At 35.6% G+C, this 23878-nt stretch overlaps 1 protein-coding gene across 4 annotated transcripts in view; it reads right to left on the bottom strand.

Annotated features, from left to right (window-relative positions):
- Nucleotides 1-589: 589 nt before the first annotated feature.
- Nucleotides 590-23878, bottom strand: part of SLC16A7 (solute carrier family 16 member 7) — a 77751-nt gene continuing 54462 nt past the window's right edge. For all 4 annotated transcript variants that reach the window (XM_015855221.2, XM_032443278.1, XM_015855225.2 and 1 more), the window contains exons 3-5: nt 5969-6112; nt 3868-4680; nt 590-1494 (exon numbers count right to left, since the gene is read on the bottom strand). In XM_015855221.2, the coding sequence (XP_015710707.1) occupies nt 1223-1494; nt 3868-4680; nt 5969-6112 (1229 nt within the window). In that variant the 3' untranslated portion in view covers nt 590-1222. The remainder of the gene's footprint in view (nt 1495-3867; nt 4681-5968; nt 6113-23878) is intronic.

The following is a 23878-nucleotide window of genomic DNA, read 5'->3' as shown; positions in this document are numbered from 1 at the left end:
CCCTTCCTTAACTATGAATAGAACAGAAAAATTTTTATTTAAAACCTTCGCGAAAGCTCTGCACCACTTCTCACATTTCAAAGCTGCCGATTAAATCATTTTTTTTTTTTTTTTTCTTTTTTTCCTTTTAATCTAAAGGAAGAGAACAACAATTGTGCTATATACTCAACTGATATCGTGCTTATGATCCAACACAAGGCCAAATATCCTGCAAAAAATGGTTTGCTAATACAAAGCTCCCAGACTTGTACTGGCAATGTACTTTGCAGCAGTTTTGGTTAAACCAGTAACATGAAATAGAAGTGGCTTTTCATAAATATATGGGAAGGGGAGATGGAAACTGGTATGAAGTTACCTGCCCTCAAGAACCTGAATTTAGACCTTACATCTTCTTATCAACCAGTTAATGACCTGCCAGTGAACTCAAGCATCCACACTGATGTCACTGCCATGAAGCAACTGAACAAATTGGCTTCCACTCCTGCTAGTTTATCCTAGTTTAAAATACTTTCATTTAGCTTATTTTGAATTAGCGAGGTCTGAATGTACTTGTGTTCAAATGTATCTGTTGAAGTACAACATAGCCACCTATTACAGGAGGAAACAACCTCCGCTGTTTATTACGTTTTATAAATTGTGCCCACCAATTGATTGCCTTCCAACCTTAACTTTTACATTCCTATTGTAACTGTTTATATAGATATATTGAATATTTTGATCTAGTGGGCATACTAATGAGAAAAAAAAAGTTTTCATTGTGCTTCATTCGCATAATTTTGAAACATACATTTGAGCTCATATTGTTTTATGATATTAGTAGTAAATACAGTTTGGGCACATCAATTCAAAAGACATTAACAGTACTCTATTAATGAACACAAAATATCTTCCCATATAACAGTAAGAGATGCTTTTGCATTTGATGTATTTTTGAAACAAAACTTTGTTGTGTGAAGAATTTACAGCTAGTTTTCTGGACTCTTCACTGTCCAGAGTCATAGTTTGGATGGTCTCATTATATGGAGACACTACCTCTGTAACCTCAATTTTGTATCACTGAAATAAATAAACTGTAGATCTAACTTGGAGTCTTGACATGGGGCAAAAATCTGTTCCCATCCAATATTGTAACTGATCATTATTAACACAGAACCTGGCTTGTGTCCTGAAGGCATATTTCTAATGGAAGTCATAAATGTTGTCTTCTGGGCTACACTGTAGATTAAATATTGGTTTCTCTTTCTGAAGGATCTTCAAGAGTTTTGTCAGCTCTGCTGGCAGCATCTTCATTCTCATTATTTGTTAGTGGTTCTGCCTCCTTCAAGTCAGCGTTCTTCTGTGCTTTCTGTTTCTCATCTTCTAACTTCTTCTCTTTTGCTAGAAGCCTGTAGTTAATGGCATTGCCAATGAACAACCAGATGCTGGCTACAATCACAATCACTCCACAGACAAAATACATGTATTGATATTCACCAGTAACATCCACTAACCAACCTGAAGTGGAAAAACAAAAGGAGAGAAAAGCATTTTTTAGAATAGAATACTTAATACAGTCTGAATATTTCTCTAGGATAAATATCTATATATGACCTGATTTTAATGCTGAAGCAAAAAAAGCACTTCCAAAACATTCTAATTGTCTAAAATATATAGTGGACCTCTAACAAAACCTGTGCTGGTTCAACTAGAAATTGTCACTGGAATCACTGGCATTGATAAAATATTGAAGAACAAAATAAGTAAAGCTTAATGAATAATGACAGACAGTTTTCAGTTCTTTCATTTTCTTTCATTGTCTTATTATTTTATTCAGCTCCTTACTTTGCTTCCTATTGTTTTGGAGTGACTGTCTGACACTCATGGAGGCTGTACACAGACAATAGGATGGGAAGAAAATGTGCCTTCTTAGACTGCTGTCACTGTGCATCAACTTCTCGTTTTTCATTTTTATTTTCCTGTGACTGGTGAAAGAAGTAGAAAGGCTTATCTCTTCAGCCATCATCCTCCCTCAACTTCTGATTTTTGAACTCTGAAGCCTCTACCTAAATATTCACAATTCTAATATTAGTTTGGACATGACAAGGAAAATACAGTATTCTTCCATTTTATGAGCCATTCTTTCTGATTTTTTCAATTCCCTAATCAACATTTGTACATATGCAAGCATTCGGCTTTGAACACAGCTACACTATCATTAAAATTCAAAATATAACCTGAACACTTCAATTTAGTACTTACTTATATGCTTCTATTGGGTTGTAGCCATAATGCCCTAATTCACCTGAGACACATTTACAAGCCATCAGACTATTTTAGTCTTTTCTTTATTCCACAACTCTAGCATTAGGTAGTGCTGCAAGTGTATAATTCACTTATTGTAAATAGTACAATTTGCCATTTTTTATTCATATGCAGTCTCATAAAATTGATTAAAAATCAGATTCTGCATTAGCATTACTTCAGCATAATATTTTAAAGAACATGAACAAGTCAAAAATGGAATTTAGATTTTTCAAGTGTTCATCCCCTTGGTTGTCTCTGTTTAACAAGAGCAATCAATTACGTATCATTACAGCGCAAATACTTGTAGTTATAGGACAACACATAGCCTTTTGAAACTTGTGCAAACTTGACACATTAAAAAATAAATACTCATATATGCCATTGTACCATTAATATTGAATTTAAATTTTTTCGATATTGATATCCATTTCAGAGCCTGGCTGAGAAAGCCAGACTCGGTCAGTCACGGATGGCTCCCTCCACTAGGTGGCACAGAAAGAATCTGTGTGAGTTGTACGTTTTGTTCTGCCATTACCAAAATGAACTCAAATGTTAAAAGAAAAGGCAAATATGGAATATCTTGATGTCTGTTAAAAAAATACGTGTACAATTATTATTGTATTGAAGTGTGTTGAATAGTTCAGGATTATTTAAAATTCATAAAAGAATGCCTTTTTTTTTTTTTCTTTTTTAGATAAACTTCAATAAGTTTCTTTTCATCATTTTTGGCACCTGATTCCCAACAGTTACAAATGTAGCCCAAACTATACAACTTATCTGCTTTTTATCTCCCATTACTTACACTGAAAAGAGAAGTTAGTAACATTAAAATTTTCAGTCCAGGAAGGATTATTCAAATACTGATGTTTTAATGTCTCAAACCTATCTACTGGCTTAATCTACTTGTTCAGAAACAGGCTGCACAATTGGCTAAAGGGGAAGTGTGGTGTGGCATTCACAGCTGGGCACAATGCTATGCAACACCATGCTGGAGTCCGGCCTGAGTGGCTAAGCCTGACTCTGTCTGTTCCACCACCTCTCTGCTGGTTTATTCTGTCTAGATATGAAAATTCTCTCCATTTACACAATTAAGGTGTTCATTTTAAATGTAAGAAAGCATTCCTTCAGCTGTGATTAAGTTGGAAAAACTATAAGTCACTCTGTAATATCTTCAAAGACTGAGCAGTGGATCTGATGAATTCAAGAGAGTAAGAATTGTTCTGGTGAAGAGCAAAGTGGAACTGAATATACGTAAATTAAGGCAGCAAACACAGTTCTAAATACTATCAGGAAATCATACATTTGTCACCTGAATTTAAGGGCTAGTCGAGATACACTCATAATCTATCTACTGCAAATGTACTCCACGTACACTTTCATATTTTCATATGGATACAAAACTGAAATGCAAAGATAATAAATGTAATGTAATACTTCTACAGTACATTCCCAGTCACAGAGAAAACACGAGATAACATTAAGTAGAATTATTTTATGAATTCATTAGCAAACTGCAAGTTCATGTCTGGGAAAAAAAAAAAAAAAAAAAAAAAAAAAAAAAAAAGGAATGAAAGAGATTCTTACCTCCTAGAGGAGGGCCTATGAGCACAGGGCAGCATTCCACAATGGTTACCAGTCCAACTGCACTGGAAAATCTGGCAGCACCAACAAGGTCCATCAGAGTCTCAAAAAGTACACTGCTAACCATTCCAAATGCAAACCCAAAAAATACAGCATATATCACCAAACCAGTGTAATTTGTTGCCAGAGGGCACAAGATATGACAGATGCCATTGTAGAAGACAGCAAAGCTAAAAAAGTACTGGATCTTTGGCCGAATAAATTTAGAGTTTGCCACAAGTCCCATTGAAGGTCTAGCAAACATATCTACAAAGGCTAAGATGGATAGCAAAAAAGCAGCAGAATATTCATCAATTCCTTTGTGTTTGGCATAAGGAGCCAGGAATACGATTGGAGCAAAGAAACCAACAAACATAATAACATTTCCTGACAAATAGATCAGAAACCCTCTGTGTTTGAAGAGGGATAGGTCTAGGTATTTATTGATAGTTTGCCAAATAGACTTCTTGTTGTTTTTGTGCAGGGCAGAATCTCCTGTGCCTTTTTCAACATCTTTTTTCACAGGAGGGACTGGTTTTGGTCCAACAGGCCTCATAAGTGACCCAGCCACACAGCAGTTCAAAAGTAGTCCTCCCAGAATGAGAAAGCTTCCTTTCCAACCAAATGCATTAAAGAGGAATTGATTGAGAGGTGCCAATGTGCTCAGAAACACTGGACTTCCAGCCATGGCCAATCCATTAGCAATGGGACGCTTCTTATAGAAATATTTGCCAATCATGGTTAAGGCAGGTTGTAAGTTGAATGCCAAACCCAGACCTAAAATACAAATACAAATAGTACAAAGTATTATTGCATATGATGAACTACAGAACATACAGCATACTGTTGCCAAGTTATTTTTTAAATTACCAATATCTAATCTAGTGATTTTGAATGAAAATGAAAACCAGCTAGCATGAGAAAATGAAATGTCTTTCTGTCTGTCTTAATGTCAGGACTACATCATAGTGGTATTCTGTCATATTCACCTGTAGCATTTTAATTTAAGCCAAAATTCCTTGCTGTGTTTCAGCAGCAATAGAGACAGTGGAGTGACACAGAAAATATGGTATCAGCACCATGATTCTATTTTTTTTTTTAATTTAGAAACCTGTAACAATTCTCTCTTGGCTCATCTCACAAAAGTTACTAAATGTCACCTCAGCTACAATGAAAGTAGGGTGAATTTAAACAAATAAATCTCCTCCCTTTTTATTTCTAGCCCCATTTAAGATCAAGATTGTGTATAAAAGTGGAAATTAAAAGAGATAATTATTTTGGAGCACGTTCAGATCTACATCCCCATGTATGGAAGTCCCCACTACCTGTGGAATAGTTATAGAAAAGAACAAGTATGGGAACAGTCCACACATTCACGCAAGGATATGAGTTGCACCTCTAGGCCTTCTGTCCATATTAAAATATCTCAGTGATAAAGGCTAAGTAGCTATTAATTAATTCATTTTTTAAAAGATACTTTTGGTAAGTAAGTAAATTAATTTGCTGGGTTTACAACTACTTCATTTTCTTAGGAAATATTCAGGCTTTTCATGACATAGGAATAATTTTTCTTAAGGCTTGACTTTGATTTTACACAGAAAGCTTCAGAACTGAAAGCTACCATATTTTCTATGGGAGAGAACCTACAGAAAGCTGGGATTAGGTTCTGCATTTTTACTAGAATTCTGCTACCCTCTGCCACCCTGCTTGATGCATAACATGATTGAAAGCTAAAACAATGAAAGTGAAATGCTACACAAATTACTGCAATAAGTGCTGTCAATTTTTATACCATAATTACAGTGCGGCATGGAAGAGTACATACATACAGCATTTATTGAATAAAATCCTCAGTTATTCCTGAAATATTCTATGAAATAATTTAACATCATACTGGCTAATTTAAAGAATTAACACATTTACATAGCTGAAATGAGCTGATATTTCTACCTTCTTGTTTTGCATGTGCAATGCCTTGCATGGGGTGAGTTCTTCCTCAGTAATGAGTTGTTGGTACAACAGTATTAGAAATAATATAGTATTACATTTTAAAGAACATTCTTACCTCCAACAACCCCAATACATATATAAAGCTCCAGAACGCTATTGCAGAAAGAGGAAGCAATCATGCCAAATGAACACAGGATACCCCCTGCTATCATCACTGGTCGGCTACCATACTTATTCACCAGAATGCTGCTTATGGGACCTGTTGAAAGAAGAAAAAAGCATTAGCAGATAGCAGGTAACTCTGTCATACATGTCTTTTTCCTCAAGATATGTCGGAATGTTTTACTTCTTCTCTTTTCCATCCTGGAAAATGTTTAGCTGTTTCTGTACCAATTTGTCAGAGAAACAGTTTGCAGACACATGAGTGTGAATGTGGATATACTGTCTCCATGACAGTATAAATGTTGATTTGTCATGGAGATGGATCAAAAGATTAAAGACATCGGACAAGCAAGAGGGATTGTTACAGTTCACAAGTAATCAATACTAAGATTGAACAGTGGAAGCTTTGAAAGTGCAAGGGCTGAAGAATTTCGCATATGAGACAGACATCACAACTCTGCTTAACATAGCAAGAAAAATCTCCAGGCAAGCAAACTAAGAACTGATCCTGTTGATACTGTAGCATGTCAGTATGTCTTGGACCCTGACTTAAAGTCACCCATAGACTTAGAAACACTGTCAAATCAGAATGTGTGTCACTGGCCCCTAACACTCATTTTCTCCTACAAGATTCAGAGAGGCAGTTAGCGGGCAGTAGAATGATTACGGGTTGTCTGGGAAAATCTAAAATATGGTTTAGCATAAAGATTTTGAAACTTTAAAAATATTACTACAAGTCCATTTTTCAGTTTCGACTGCAGTTCAGTTTATGGTGTAATTACGTCCACACTAAACAAACAGCTAGTATGCAATTTAGCATGACATGCATTATCTGTTTCTTAAACGACCATGACTAGAATAGATGGCATGCTACATATCAAGATTAAGAGGTTGTCAAAGCTCTTTAGGCAAACCTGCACACCATCTGATTGCACTATATTTGGCCCAAACCATTATGAATTGCCTTGTTTTTGCAATAACTAAACTTACCCAATTCAAAAATAAAAACACCATATTAAAAAGCAATAAATTTTAAATACAAAACAGGCATTTGGCATAAAGTGGAATGCCAAGCATTGCACCTCATTTCATTGCAAAACACTTTTAAGTCTCTCACTATAAATATCTGAAGGAATAAATGCCAGAATTTTCATGATGCAAAAAAATCCCCAATTCCACCAAATTTAAGACTGTATATTTCATATGTATACTGTTATTTTGGACTCCACTGTTTTGAATTACTGTAAACGTATTAAATGACTATCATGAACATACTGTAAATTTTAAATATCTACAACAAAAATCCTTACTGGATGCTGAATGACCAAATTTTAGCTAACTTCCTTAAGGAAACAAACATCTACCATAGTATTGCTCTGTACCTGCTCACCTTTTCTAACAGCTAGTGAATACAAAGGTTAGCTTGAAATTAATTTGAGTGATAAACATGTCAAGTTGACTAACTGAATATTTAGAGTTCTAATTTCAGTGATGCTTGGATCTTACAGTCTGTATTTGAGAAGCAGTTTGTGGCCCAAAAAGCACAGGCAATAAATGGGGCTTCTTGTCCAGGCAGCCCAAGCATTGCCAAATGTGCTCAGTTCTGTATGAGTAATGGAATGGGCAAAAAACCACTTCCTGTTCTTGCCCAGGAAGATGAAGGTGGTGGAATAGAGGAGAAATGGGACTGCTATTTTACTAGGAAGGTAAAGGATACTCAAAGCAAAGGTGTTAGGGCTCATCTTTTTAACATAGAAAACAGGACAGAAGACTGTTATGTTTGCTTCTCACTGATTAAGCATGAAAGTGGATTGAAACCTCCAGACTTAAAAACTCATTAATAGAATGGCCCACTAAATATACAGTAGCCCAGAGATTTAATGAATGATTTAAAATCACATATGAAACATTACACCATTTAGCAGACATTTTACATTGTGAGATAATCAGTTTGTCTTTATTTCTACTTGAGGGGAGACACTGAGAAGAACCATGGTGAGGTGAGGTTTCTCCTTTGGGGACATATGAAGAAGGCACTGAGACATGAGGGATGGATAACTTATGCTCAGACCACTTCTAAATATACCATGCATTCCTCTCTTTTAATGAACTTGTGCAGTCATAACTACAGTGATGTGTAATTTCAATCACAAATTGTTTTATACAGATATGTCTGGAAAATCAGTAATTGGGCTCAAGTCTGAATTTGAAAGAAAGCCCTTTTAAAATACATGAGCAATATATTTTCTTTTGTTAAAGAAAAAACAAACAAACCAACAAAAACCCCACAACTTTAACTCAAAAAGTTTTGGGCCTATATAAAATATTTTTTATATTGTTGAAAAAAATAATATTAAGGTAAATTTTCTGTAAATTAATTTGATCATATGAAAATTGTGTGGTATTTGTTCATTTCCCCAAAAAATATATCAGCAATAAACACTGACTTGCTGTAGTCATACTTAGAATGTTCCTTGGGGCAGAGGTAAGGAACAATGCATTTGGGAGAATATTAGGTCAAAGTATTTACAGATTTATTCACTACAGGCAGCATCTTGTGTTGTACCCTTATGTAAGAACTTTAGAAATTATCTAGATAGCAAAAGACCTGATAGCAATCTGCTTCTTTTCTCATTAAACAAAGACTGTGAAAAGCCAAGATAGGTGTGAGACCATGTGAAAATGATGAGGTAAACACATAGCACACTATCAAGTGTTGGAAAGGAATAGAATGGAAAAATATTGTTGTGCAATATTGATACACTGCTGACCTAATTTAAATAAATCTGTGGATCAAAAGACAACATTGCACAATGTTGACATTTTTCCAACTGTAACTACATGAAAGACAAGCTCTGCAGTACCATTTACTGCAAAGGAATAGGAACTGTAGTATCCATGTTCTTTGATACTGTTCCACCGAACCTTCCTTCCTTCTATAAGGCAGGATAATATGTCAGATTCTTGTTTGCTCAGTTGTCTGGGGAAGATATTTGCTTTTGAAGGTTTTCCTATAGGGAATGGGAAATGTTTAGTCTTCATAGCACAATACATTCAGGGACACAGCTTTGCAAACAGTTTTGCAAACAGTTCAGAAACAAGAAAACTGCATCTCTGTGGATCTTAACTGTGGCATCCAGTCCAGGACTTAAGGACTTACAGCTTTTCAGATCAAATAATACAATGTCATCCTCACCTACAAGGTGTGTTAGCTCAAGGCCAAGTATGCATGTATCAATTTAGGCAGGTAGTGGGCAAAGACACCAGAGGAAAGTCTAAGATACCTGGTGTATCAGAGCTCTGAACTTTCAAATGACCTAAACTTGGACTGTACAAATTAAAAATTCTTTTAAAATTTGTATTTTTGGGATGTTTTACTCAAGCAATGATGTGCATTTACTGCCGAAAATTGATATAGCTCTTTTTTTTTTTTTCTTTCTTTCTTTTTTTTTTTTTTCCATCTGTATATTCTAGTTTTTTAATTTAGTATTTGCGCATTTGGGAACTATGTATCTTTCTATAAGACACTAAGTTAGTTCAAGACACCTCCATTACTTATATAGAAACCCTCCCAATCTGATGAGTAGGTTAAATATGTTCTTGTGACATCTGTGTATATACTTGGTATTTGAGCCTCATAAAACGATGCATATCATATCTTAATGCATATGAGCCCTCATAAATTCCAGCTGTTTGTTTGTCTGAAATCATACTTTTTATAGCCATGCATCAATCTAATTTCACATTTAACAGTTTCTACACATAAGCAATGCTCACATGCCAGCAGCAGGGACCTAAATTCCATGCTTTTCTGTTTGTTTGTTTTTTGGTTGTTTTTGTTTTTTGAGAAGCAATACTAAGCTGTTTAAGCAACATAACACTGCCAAAATCTTGCTGTACATTAATGCATGTTAATGCACAATAGGACTGCAGAATCTTTGAGTCTATTTTCCTGAAGCCTGAAATAACTACCTAGCAGATGTTAAGTCAGGAAGCCCACAAGAATATTTAGCCTGATCTCTCCCTTAGCACCTACAAACCATCAGCCACAAAAGACTATGCACTCCCTGAAATAAATTTAAGGCCATTATCATAATATACTAATAGTCTCATGGCTGTATTTTTGTTTTATATCTACCTAAGGTAATGACCACACTTTGAGAAGGAGTAAGATAGCAACAGTAACTGCATCACTGAAGAATACTCAGGTAGGTTTATACAGCAGGGTACAAATGTTTTAAAGGAAGTCATGGGTAAGAAAGAAGCTTTTCATGTTCATCATACATTGAGGAAAACACTGCAATAACTTTTTCAGCTATGCAATTGGGAACTATTAATGATGCTCTATACAAAGCCTATAATAATGTGGCACTTATTGTGATGGCTAAGCAAAACATTTACTTGTCCAGTTGTATGCTAAAAATGTGAGGACAACGCTAATTTGACTGGCCTTCAGAGAATACCAAGACCTCTTAGTAGAAATAAATTGTTTAGAAATGAAATGCATTATTTCTTATAATAACAACTGTAGCAATAATCTGTTTTCCTCTCACTTCTAAGTTTAGTGTTTAGCACTTAGATCTCTCTTCTTCAGTTAAGCATTGATGTTGTTAAAAGAAGATAATAAAAAAGACTACATAACTGAATAATAAGTAGATTTAAAAAGCAGATGTTTGTAAAAACAACCACTTTTTTACATTTAAAACATGCCGATGTGCTAATATGGTTTAAACAGAACTCAATAAAATGTTGGTTTCTTTTTTTCAGCTGTGTACTGTAGATATTTTTGTGTAAATGAACACAGCTCAAACTATGGACTATAAATTTAAAAGACTGTCTCATAGTCACATTATCAGAGATACACACACAGTCATGCACATACCTATGTATTTATTTGCTTTTTTCCAGTTCTAAAAAAATATACACTTCAAAAAAATGATCTGACTCTGGAGACAATGCAACAACTTCATATCTAGTATCTCTGAAAGCTTAAAGGATGCAAACCAGATGATAACAGTATTTCCATTTCATGATACCTAGAGGTTATAGTACTGGAAGATCTGTTTGAGGGCCACCAAACAGCATAAAAGAAGATTTACTTGGCATAAAATCTATATCCTGTTCAGCTCTCTGGTAGAGTAACATTTATCAGTCCAAATGTATTAGGTACACTCCATTAATTTATAAGAGTCTAGGTCACTAGAATTCTTGCTGCCTTCTCTTTTCTTCATCTTTTCCACTTTTATTTATTTATTTATTTATTTATTTGTTTGTTTGTTTGTTTGTTTGTTTGTTTGTTTTGTTTTTTAATAAAATGAAAAGAATATAGATACTACATTTTCTGAGGGATAAAAAAATGATCTGCTGTTTAAATGCATAATAACTGATTAGAAGAGTTCTGACAGGGACTGTGGCAGAATAAAGGATCATACAGAATGCTTGTAAGCTGCCACAATTGTGCTTTATTTTTATAATGAAGTTGTGTTTGAAACTTTTTTATGTTTACGTTCACTGAAAGAGTGGCAATATTTAAAAGTAAATAAAATTTCTGGATTTCTGGTTTGATCTCTCAGTGCTATAAGTTCATTCACATCTGTAATTTCATTCACACAGAGACAACTTTTTTTTTTTTTTTTTTTTAAATACAGACTGCACTTTTAGGAATCAATTTGCTTTGTTTGGCAGTAACCGGTATTTCATACAGCAAAGCCTTACTTTTCATTTTAAAACTACTCCTTCAACCACAAATGTTTTCTGAAAGTACTTAATATTGCTCTTGGAATGTCACATTAGTTATCCAGAGAAAAAGCAAGTCAAAATTGATTTCAGATAGTACTGAAAATCTATTCATGGAGGTTGAAAATGTCTTAAAAATATTTCGTTTTTCTGGACCTCCCATTAAATACTATAATTACTCTTGGATGAGCATTTAAAGGGAGTTGTATGGGGGAAAAAGAAAGCATCTATTAATTTGAGATGATTACAGTGTCAGGAAATTTTTTATTATTAATTTTTTTATCATGTTTGTGGAATGGCAGCACATGCAATGAATAGCAACCAAAAAGAAATGTTTAAGACCGAGTCAGGGCAGCAGCTCAAGCAGTGCGTGTCAGGAAGCAAGCAGCGAGCAGCTCAACCATCCATGAGTGCAGTGAGTTCTTCCCGTCACTTCCCCATCTCAAACTAAGTTTCCTTCTGATTGGCTTGCAGGCTTTTATACATTAGTTGTGGCACTGATGTGCATGGATCTACGGACCACACAATTTGGAAAACTTATCTCCAAGTCATCAAACTTCTGAATAAATATTAATTTTAAAAAGTTGGAAAATTGTTCAGTTTTAATCAAAGTGTAGCCATGCTGGTTATTATTTCAATGGATGCACTTTTTTGTTTGATATTAATTATCTCTTGTGTGCTCTGTTATAGATTTTTATTTTTTTTCACAAAAGCCTGTCATAAAAGAGTCAATCACAAAGCAGATTTGAAGATGATTTATGGCACTCATTTTGCAAGTAGCAATAAGAATACTTAATCAGAAATGAGTTTAATTCTACAAACTGCCAAACACTCTGCAGTTTTCAGTAAAATTTATGGTCACTGACTACCAAATAAAAAAGCATGCTGTCTCAAAATTAACTGGACACAGTTGCCTATATGCTTCTGTCATGAGAACAGCTGCAAATATGATCAGCATCTTGATATATGAATTCCAAATAGTCTTCCAAGAAATTAAATGTACTTTGTTTTTTGTCATTGTTGTTTGTTTGTTTGTTTTGTTTTGTTTTTTTCTCAGAAAACTGATGTAACCAGCTCGTAACTTAAACAGCCAACGTAATGTAGTGCATCAACATTAACATCAGAAAATTCAATTGCAAACGTGAGGTTCTTGGAAGACATAATAAAAATTTCCTGGAGAAGATAAGATGATGAAATGTTCTAAAGTAGCATTTAAAAATAATCAACTATAATCCTCAGGAGTTCATGTACTTTTGTGAATCTAAAGTTAACACAAGTCTTTTCAGACTTAGAAATGTGTTTGGAAGTTTCTTCTAAATAATATTACATGCACACTGAACTCATACAACAAAAGATTACTTTTTTAAATGAGGAGAAAAAAAAAAAAAAAAAGCTTTTATTCATTTTTCTGGTAAAAAATACATGAGATAAAAACCACGTAGATATTAATAGATATAATTCTCTACAGTAAATATTTAACATGAAGGTATTAATAATAAGCTTCACTAAATTTCTATCCTTCTGGGGATTCAGCAGAAATTTCAGGATGCATTACTCTAAATACAGAAATGCTTCAATGAACATATTTAATGGTTTTCTTGGAGACATCTCATCTATGTAATATTATTCATTCATCTCAGTGGCTTCTCCTTTGTCCTCTGTGGATACTTATAGATTAAGGACTTAGTTTAGTTTGGTAGTAGTTGTGTTTAAGTGCTTGAACAAAAAGCAACATCACTTGTCTGGAGAGATCAAAACAAGTCCTTTTTTGGTCTACTGACAGGAAACAAAGGAAAATTAATACTAATGTGAAATTAATGAATAACTTATAGCTATGCACAATTTCTAGTATTATCTCAAAGATAACTCTACTAAACAAACAAACAAACAAGCAAAAACTAAAAAACTCTATGCCCATACAAAGACAACAATAACAAATTGGGAAGCAGTATTTACATAGTAACACGAACTAAGATATAAAGAATGAAATATAAGCACTTATTTTTCCTCATTTGATTGTGAGACTTCAAATGATATAAATGGATTGTTTTCACCTGGGATAATAAAGAGCATTCATCCCATTTGCAAGTACTTTTTACCTAGAAACTTCTGAGTACACTAGTGAGACAAAACAATTCAAAAATTAATAACTAAATGTCAATATGCAAAAAACTTGTGTTTTGTCTATGCAGATTACAATGATGTGTGTAAATACTTCCCCTACAGCTTGTTGCCACTGTGAACTGAATTGTCAGACAGGCTCTGTATATTCTTCTACTACAAGATCTTCTGCATTGTTGCAGTTCACAAAATGAAAAGACAGCAGTTGTAGTACTCTACTGTTGCAGCTACAACTATATCAATTTGAAAATAAATCCATGTTCTTAATTCCAGAGCTAATCATTGAAAAGGAAAATAAACAGTGTGTGCTAATATTTAAATTCTTGATGGATATTTTCCTAAACCATGATATTTACTTACAAAAATATAGCCATAAATATTTCCCTTGATTTTTTTCTTTCTGTCTCTGAGCAACAATTCTTTTCTGTCTCTGCATATGTATGCACACATGAACAAAATATTCACAAATGTTCATTATTCATCACTTTCTATTTATTATATCCTATTATGATTTATGATTTTTTGTACACCTTAAAAATCACTGACTACTTTTCCTGGAAAAAACTTCATCAGTTAAGATTAATACTGGCATACAGATTTCTCTGTCTTCTTCAAACTGCCTGATGTAGTAGTGTTCATATAACATCCTATTCTTACACTGCACATCATTCTACAATTTGTTTGGGTTTTGTTTTTTCCAGAAAAATATTAAGTCTAACCCAACTTAGAAATGTTTCCTTATAAATTACTGCAGGCAGTAATACATTATTTCAGGAAAATCACAACATGTGTTACCTCTTCCTTATCCTTCTTTATCATACTCCTTTCACAACTCAACTTTTTACTGTATAATTAAACTTCAAATTGAAAATACTCAATCTACCACCTATGGTGCTTCTGTGGATCACTTACTGTGAATTATGAATCATGAGTTAACCATTAAATGTCATCTACATATTCAGGAAGTGTAAATCTGGATGTATTTAAAATTAGGAGTCCTGAGAACTCATTATGTTTTAAGTCGTAAAAATGCTTTATTTACTAAAGCATTTGTTGTCTAACACATATCTCACACTATGCTTATCATATATAAAAATCTAAAATATTTTTATTATAATTGCATTCTTAAAAATATCTGATAAAATGCACGTGGTGACTTTCAGTGGTTACAACTGACAAAGCTTGAGAGTGGGAATTTCAGAAGCTCCTCAACAGCCTCCTTGAAAGGTAAACTAGCTCATGTATGAGGAACCGTATCTGAACAATATTCAGTTCACAAAGTTTTGAGGAAAGGGTGAAGGGGAACTATTTGTTGTTCAGGGATATTCTACAAAATGTAAACTGAGCACTTCCATTAGGGTTTGGCGCCCAAGACATTTAGAGTGTAAATGGGGCAGATGGTGGTATATGAAAAGGAATCATTCCATGTGTAGAATTTGCATATTTCCCAGTATTTTGCAAAAGGGGAGTCTGAGCAACCAGGGCAGTGGGGTTGGGGGGAGACACACAAGGACACAACAGCCATCAACTTAAAATGAGGATCCTTGGTATGTTGTTTTTATTGGTTGGTTGGTTTTCTGCTTTCAAACAAAACAAAGAAACAAACAAACAAAGCTAGGGACAACTTAGTGAATAATTCCAGAATACTGGATGTGTTTCAGAGGTTCAAATTAAAACTTTTTGAAATTTACTTTCAATTTAGGCACTCAAAAATAATTTTTAATAGGAATATTTAGGAAAATATCTACCAGTGAATAAGTGACTTAAGAGTGAGTTTTAATCATTACTCTCCTAGTTCTTTTTTTAATTTCAGTTCTTCTCACCATTTTAAAGCAAAATACATATGCTTGAGAATACTACTCAATGCAATAGAGTTGAAAGTGAAATCATGTACATATGTATACATTTGAGTAGATATCACTTTATCTTTCCATGTTCCCATATCTACCTCACATATTTCTTTTCATTAGATTTGAGTTTGTCATCAGACAGACATTTTGAGATTTCCTTCCACAATAAGAGCTTTGTATGTTGGGTCCTTGAAATTTTTAGACATTTCCTTTATATATTAGTCACATGCCATTTCTTTTTGTGGACTTCAGTACATACACATTCCACAGACCCCAATCAGCTAAAACATGATGACTTTCCTGAGCAATGGGAAAAGTGTGCTTTCCATATAAAAGTATTTCATAAAATATGTAAAAGGTAAAATGAGTAAGAGTCATGAAAAAATGAGTAAGAGTCATGAAAAAATGAGTAAATGTAACCTGGGTCTTAATGAGTGGAAAACTAAGATATTACCAGAGAGCTAGGCAAAGTTATATACTGTATTTGTTTTTTGGCTGGACTACAAAGGAATCATGTATATTATGTTGTTTACATAGTCCCTTCCATTGTGGTATTAGAGATTACATTCCCAGAGACAAGGTCTTCTTGAAAAATTTGGGAGATGAAAGGGAGTCTGTACCAATTTTGTTCGTATGCACAAGGAATATCTGAGCTCTCCTGCAAGCAGAAACATGAAGTAGCTTGATCACTCAGGACCATCTTATTGCACTTTAAGAAAATATTCATGTGCTTTTGGAAACAGGTATATTTTCTTACTTGATGTAAGGTAACAACCTAGCACTGCCAGAAACTTTATTTTCTACCAAGTAACATAAAACAGCTTAGTTCTAATGATTCTAATGCATCATATATTCTAAATAAATCAGTGGCCATTAAAATATAGGCTTCCTAAGATTTGTATTACAGATGCTGTTTAGATATCATGCATTCCTGGAGTCACCTTGCATCTAAGGAGTTATGCTAATATTCTTCAGCCAGAGCATATTAAAATGATCCAGTGAAATACATCTGCCTCTGCAAGGACTGAATTTATGTGCTGCTGAGAAGAATATTACTTAGGTTTCCTAATAAAGGAATTATTATCTTACTGCAGGAGGAACTAAGTCTCTCTAGTCAATTTTAACAGATCTTTCTGAAAAACTATTGGTTGGAATGTTGAATGATCTAGGCAATATGTATATCTGAACACCCTGTCAGGTAAATTTTTTATAACATATGGAGAAGTGATCAAGAAGAATTTCTGTGATACAAATTTGTTCATAACTTAATCTCACTTGCCACTTCAGATATGTTCCTCTGAGCACAGAGTAACATGCAATGTGCTTAAGTTACTGTTTGTATTTGAGAACGTGAATACAGAAAGCTTCCGAATCAGAATAGCAATGGTTTATATATATCCTTGCACATTCTTTCTACAGGCATAAATTCACTGTATAAAAGACAAAAATAAATAAATAAATAAATAAATGAATGAATGAATAAATAAAAATAATTAAAAAATCACTCCTAGGTGTATTATTTTTGTGGTTTGCTATTTGATTGTAAAGGAATGATACAGAAAGTAGAACCAGCATTATATTAAACAGTCTTATGCTTAAACATCTGTTTAATTCCTAAACTGAAATAAAAGTTTCAAATTGCAGAATTTTCAGCTTCAATTGCAAACTTTTCCTATGGTACAAATTATGGTACAAATAAACAAATTAGAAAGACAGCCATTCAGAGGTCCCGTGATCTAACTCTTACTCTTTGGCTTTACAGAATAATAAAAAACATTTTATTCCAGACCACACAGTGCTATTTTAAATTTCCAAATGTTATAAAATCATTTTTTAAATGCTGCAGATGTACAGTCTTTCAACTGGAGCTTAGTGGAAGCTCTGTGCTACAGAATTACATTGGTCATTATTGTAAATACAGTCATGAAACACACACTGGACCTTGCTCTGAGAGAGAAAATTCCATTGCATTGAGAAAGATGCAATCTTTCTGGAAGTCCAGCCCACAGAAAGTACGGATCTGCATACATATATAAACACATGTTTATACCATAGAATCATAGAATCATAGAATTACTCAGGCTGGAAAAGACCTCAAAGATCATCAAGTACTACTGCAGCCTAACCATAGTACCCTAACTCTAACAACCTTCTGCTAAATCATATCTTCGAGTACCACATCCAAACGTCTCTTAAACACATCCAGGGACAGTGTCTCAACCACCTCCCTGGGGAGCCTATTCCAGTGTATAACTACCCTTTCTGTAAAGAAGTGTTTCCTAACGTCCAACCTACACCTACCCTGGTGCAACTTGAGACCATTTCTCCTCATCCTGTCATCTGTCACCAGTGAGAAGAGACTTGCCCCGCACTCACTGGAAGCATCTTTCAGATACTGGAAGAGGGCGATAAGGTCAGCTTCATTTTCCCCAGACTAAACAGCCCCAGCTCCCTCATCTCTCCTCATATGGATGATTTTCCAAGCCCTTCACAAGCCTCGTTGCCCTTCTCTGGACCTGCTCCAGTACCTGCATATCTTTTTTGTACTGAGGTGCCCAAAACTTAACACAGTACACAAGGTGAGGCCTCATCAATGCTGAGTACAGGGGCAGGATGACTTCCCTAGTCCTGCTCACCACACCATTCCAGATACAAGCCAGGATGCCATTGGCCTTCTTGGCCGCCTGAGCACACTGCTGGCTCATATTCAGCCAACTGTCTATCAGCACAACAAGGTCCCTTTCCATCAGGCAGCTTTCCAGCCACACCTCCCCAAGCCTGTAGGGTTGCCTGGGGTTGTTGTGACCAAAATGCAGGACCCGACACTTGGCCCTATTGAAACTCATGCCATTAACCTTGGCCCATTGATCCAGTCTATCCAGGTCCCTCTGTAGTTCCCTTCTTCCCTCTGGCAGATCAACACTTCCTCCCAGCTTGGTGTCATCCGCAAACTTAGTGAGGGTACACTCAATCCCCTCATCGAGATCATCAATGAAGAGAAAACAGAAGCGCCCCAGCACTGATCCCTGGGGGACACCACTTGTGACTGGCCACCAAATGAATTCAATTCCATTGACCAGAGCTCTTTGGGCCTGGCCGTTCAGCCAGTGCTTCAGCCAGCAAAGCGTATGCCCATCAAGACCACAGGCAGCCAGCTTCTCCATGAGAATGTTATGGGGGATGGTGTCAAAGACCTTACAGAAGTCCAGGTAGACCACATCAACAGCCTTACCTTCATCCACCAAGCAGGTCACCTTGTCATAGAATGAAATCAGGTTTGTCAGACAGGATCATAAACCCAGGTTCATAAACCCATGCTGACTAGGCCTGATCCCCTGGCTGACCTTTAATTGGTCCATGATGGTTTCTTAGATTATTCGTTCCACAACGAATTCGTTCCATATGTTGACTTGCTTTAACCAAGTGAGAAATATAATTTTGAACTTGATTGGTTCTATGGCATTTAAATTTAAGCACATATTGCTCATACTTGGAGCAGAGTTCCAAGCAGTTATTTTGCACATCTCTGATAACAGCCTAACGTTGTCAGTGAAACATGTCATTTGTCACTACCAATATCAATTGATCTGTTTTAACTTTTCCTTTCTGACTTTGTTTTGTTTGTTTGTTTGTTTGTTTTGTTTTGTTTTGTTTTGTTTTGTTTTGTTTTGTTTTGTTTTTCCAGAGTCACTTTTCAAACAACAATTCTAGAATATCTGGCAATAAGTTCAGTTAAGATTTGCACATTCATGATATGTAGCACACAGTCTGTCTATAATGTATCTATTTACCAATTTCAGTATTTTTATTTTATTGCATTTTGCTGGATATATGTCCAGGCATACTAGCTAACTAAGTAAATCTTATTCACTGTAAGTAATAACTCCATGCTGCTTATGCCAGCTTTAAAACTTTATGCTCCTTAGTTAAATGTTTCATGGTAACATTTATAGTGTCTTGGTTTCATATGGATTAAATAGTTCTTCCAAAGAGAGTATTTATGTAGAAGATCCAAAAGTAAAACTTCTTGTACTTTGCTTATTTACTTGCTGCTTTGGAAGTTGCAAGTATTCTGATTAGGCAAATAACAACAGCTTTAGCTGCTTAATTAGAAACACTCAAAGCTTAGCAATAACACAATAAGGGGAAATTAATTCTGCCATTCAGGTATAGGCCAATAATTCAAATGATTTAAAACACAATTGTTCTTGAAGCTTTCCTGAGTGAAACTTGACAGCGAAGGACAGACAACAACTCCACCTTCTAGGGAAGGCCAAATAGGATACTTGCCTTCTTGAATTATGCCTACTCAGAAAGCCACTGCAAGGAGTCCTTGAAAGTTCTGACACTAAGCCACTCCTCTGAACAAGTTATATTCTACTCTGTTGAATAACAAGAAGATAAAATCTAGGCTGCAGCAGTAAATCTGGAAGCAGCATGTGTTGGACAGCAAAGCTTACTGCTGTAAAAGAAAAAAAAAAAAAAAAAGAAAAAAAATCACAAATAATTGGTGTTCATGGAAAAACAAAGGCATCCTACAAAGAAAAGCAAGCTAAACTAGACTTCCAGCATGACAGGTTTGGTACTGTCAGTTGATACCAACAGGGAAGTGTTTATGGATCTCGCCTGAAAGAAACTGAAATGTATTGAACTTCCAGATCACTCACAGGTGAACATATAAAAAGATCAATAGATTTCTATCAGTTTACAGTAAACTATAATTATTAAACAAACTCTGTCAATTATTAAACATACAATTTACTCTCCCAGATGTGTTATCTTTATTTAGTTAATGATGGAAACAAGTTAATTAGGAGTATGAGGAAATATTTGACATTTACAAGCCAATAATTTTAAAGTTACCAGGTTATCAAAACTAGTACATCTGAAAATGTCACTGAAACACTGGACACTACAACCTACACAACATTCAAGAGGTATAGAAAGACTAAAAATATTAATTCAATCTTCATTGGAACAAACCCCAAATCACCTGTTCCAGTGCCTCACCAACCTTACTGTAAAAAACTTCTTCCTTATATCCAATCTAAACCTCCCCTCTTGTAGTGTGAAAACATTTCCACTGGTCCTATCACAACAGACTCTGCTAAAAAGTCTGTCTCCTTGTTTTCTCATAGCCCCCATTTAGATGAAAGGCCACTGTCAGGTCTTCCTGTAGCCTTCTCCAGATAGAATAGGCCCAGCTTTCTCAGGGTCATTTCTGTGTCCCTCCCCTGGATGTGCTCCAACATGCCCAGGTCACTTTTGTACTGAAGACTCCACATGTGGACAAAGCACTCTAGGTAAGTCATCAACAGCACAGAGTGGAGAGGCAGGACTACTTTTCTCGACCTGCTGACCACACTTCTTCTGATGCAGTCCAGGAACCTCTGGCTTTCTAGGCTGCAAGTACACACTGCTGGTTCATGTCCAGCTTGACATCCATTAGTACCCACACATCATTTTCAGTGATGCTGTGCTCCATCCTTACATTCCCCAACTCATACTGATAATGGGGATTGCCACAACCTATGTACAAGTCCTTATACTTGGCTTTCTTGAATGTCATGAGTTTCAGCTTGGCACAGTGATTCAGCCTAAGTCCCTCTGAATGGCATCCTCTCCCTGAAGAGTGCCAACTGCAACAAACAGCTTGATATCATCCACAAACTTCCGGAGGATACACTTGAACCTACTGTCCATGTCATTGATACAGAAGATATAATCTTAAAAAGATGTAATGGCATCACCACTTCCTTCCAGAATTTTCTGAGAGTCAAAGCACATAATGAAAAGTGTTTCAAAGCAATATAAATAGAAAATAAAGCAGGACACAGTCAGTGTAAAACTTGTCCATGTGAAAGAGCTGCAGGAAGTGTTTGAATTGGATGAGTAAATGAACAACCTATTTCTCACTTCAGTCTCCCATTTTAATTACAATCTCCACATTTAAACATGTCATTTTGTTGTCTCATCATAGTTCTTATTCATCTAAACAAAAGCCAGGTAAAATTGCACTGGAAATGCTTAACTTTCCTGACAATTAAATAAACATGCCAAAATCCGTGAAGAATAAAGGAAAACTTTTCTTTTGCTTGTACACACTGCTGAAACACCTATTGGCTAGGAAAATAGTAGTTATATACTTTGATATGGGTGATCTTAACAGTAATCTTAAAAATCTCAATAGTAATATTAATAACTAATCTTAATAATAATAGTAATCTTAAAAATATAGATTAAAGTGTTCTGATTGTTCAAAAGCCTCTTCATTTGGTACATATGTTTATCTTTGTGTGTCATATCTGATCTCTGCAAAAATCTTCAAAACTGGTTAATGAATTAAAAGACAATTAGAAACCTCATTCTTCGATTTCTGTAGTTACTCTGGCAGGAGAATAAACCTATCACTAAGTCTTCTATTAACAAATATGTATCTACATACCTTTAGGAATCACAATAAGAATCTCAGCTGTAGTCAATTGATACTCCTTTATAATATCTTATAAATCACAGTTCAGCTCTGTTTCCCTTGACTATACCCTTTCAAAATAAACAAGGGAATAGTTCTTAGACGTTCCAAAACAATGGACCAGTAAAATTCTATAATAAGTTCTTTGTAAAGTGCCAGGTTTATTATTTCATTTGAAGCACTGGTGTGATTACAATGGTATACACAGCATGAGTAGATAGACTTTTCCTTCCCCATAATACTTCTCTGGGACCTGCTTAAATATCTCATGATTCCCAGTTGTGCTACACCATTGTTTCATTACCTTTGAATTACATGACACACATCACAAATGCAGCCATTGTATGATCCAGTGATATGAAAAACTATATGGGAACTAATCCAACATTATTAGTGTACAGAAAAAAAGCATTCCTTCATCAAAGTTTTGCATGCTCAAGGAACATATCAAAGACCTAAGTTTAAATTAAACAAACCCATAGTTTCATCCGTTAGAAAATACACTTTATGATGTATGCTATTTATTATTTTTGTCTTTGACCCATTACTTAAAAGAAAGTGGGAGATAAAAAAACAGTATTTTCTGGGATTAAAAAAAAGCTGTCATGATTAATTTACTTATAGAAATGAAGATCAAGGTTGCCTGCTTGCATATAAATGAAAATTGTTTTCGTTAGATGCTTGAGTTAGTTTAATCAAAGTTAATGCAAATATTTACGGTGGAAGGAAGGGATGCCATTCAGAGGGACCTCGACAGGCTGGAAAGCTGGGCTTGGGTGAACCTAATGAGGTTCAACACAGCAAAGTGCAAGGTTTTGCACTTGGGGCTGGAAGAACCCTAGGCACCTGTACAGGCGGGAGGAGTGGTCCTTGAGAGCAGCTTGGCAGAGAAGGACCTGGGGGTCCTGATGGAAAAGACTAAACATGAGCCAGCAGTGTGCTCTGGCAGCCTGAAAAGCAAATGGGATCCTGGGCTCCAACAGGAGAAGGGTGGTCATCAGGGACAGGGAGGTGATTGTCTCCCTCTACTCAGCACTTGTGGGCCCATCTGGAGTACTGTGTCCAGGTGTGGAGCCCTCAGTACAAAAAAGACATATTGGAGATTTATATAAGAGATTTTGGAAAGGGTCCAGAGGAGGGCCACGAAGATGATCAGGGGGCTGGAGCACCCTCCCCCTATGAGGACAGGCTGAGGGAGTTGGGTTTGGTTCAGCCTGGAGAAGAGAAGGTTGCGGGATGACCTCATTGCAGCCTTTCAATACCTGAAGGGAACTTACACCCAGGAGGGGAGTAAACTCTTGAAAGGGTTGACAAAGCAGGAACACGGGGAAATGGTTTTAAGTTAAAAGAAGGAAGATTTAGGTTGGATGTTAGGGGAAGTTCTTTACTAGGAGAGTGGTTAGGCCCTGGAACAGGCTGCCCAGGGAGGCTGTGGATGCCCCTCCTTGGAGGTGTTCAAGACCAGGTTGGATGGGGCCTGGGCAACCTGATCTAGTAAATGTGTATGTTTGGTGGCCCTGCTAGGCAGGGGGGTTTGGAACTACATGTCCTTGAGGTCCTTCCAACCGGGTCATTCTGTGATTCTTGTCTGTGAGATTCTGTGATTCCTATGATAATCATTACTATAACCCATTTTTTTCACACTGAAAATGCTTAGTAGAAGTACAATGGCAATTCTTTGTCA

This window comes from Coturnix japonica, chromosome 1, assembly GCF_001577835.2.
Source record: "Coturnix japonica isolate 7356 chromosome 1, Coturnix japonica 2.1, whole genome shotgun sequence".
NCBI classification, from domain to species: domain Eukaryota; kingdom Metazoa; phylum Chordata; class Aves; order Galliformes; family Phasianidae; genus Coturnix; species Coturnix japonica.
Note: the sequence above shows the minus strand (reverse complement) of the source record. Positions and strands in the feature narration are given on the sequence as shown.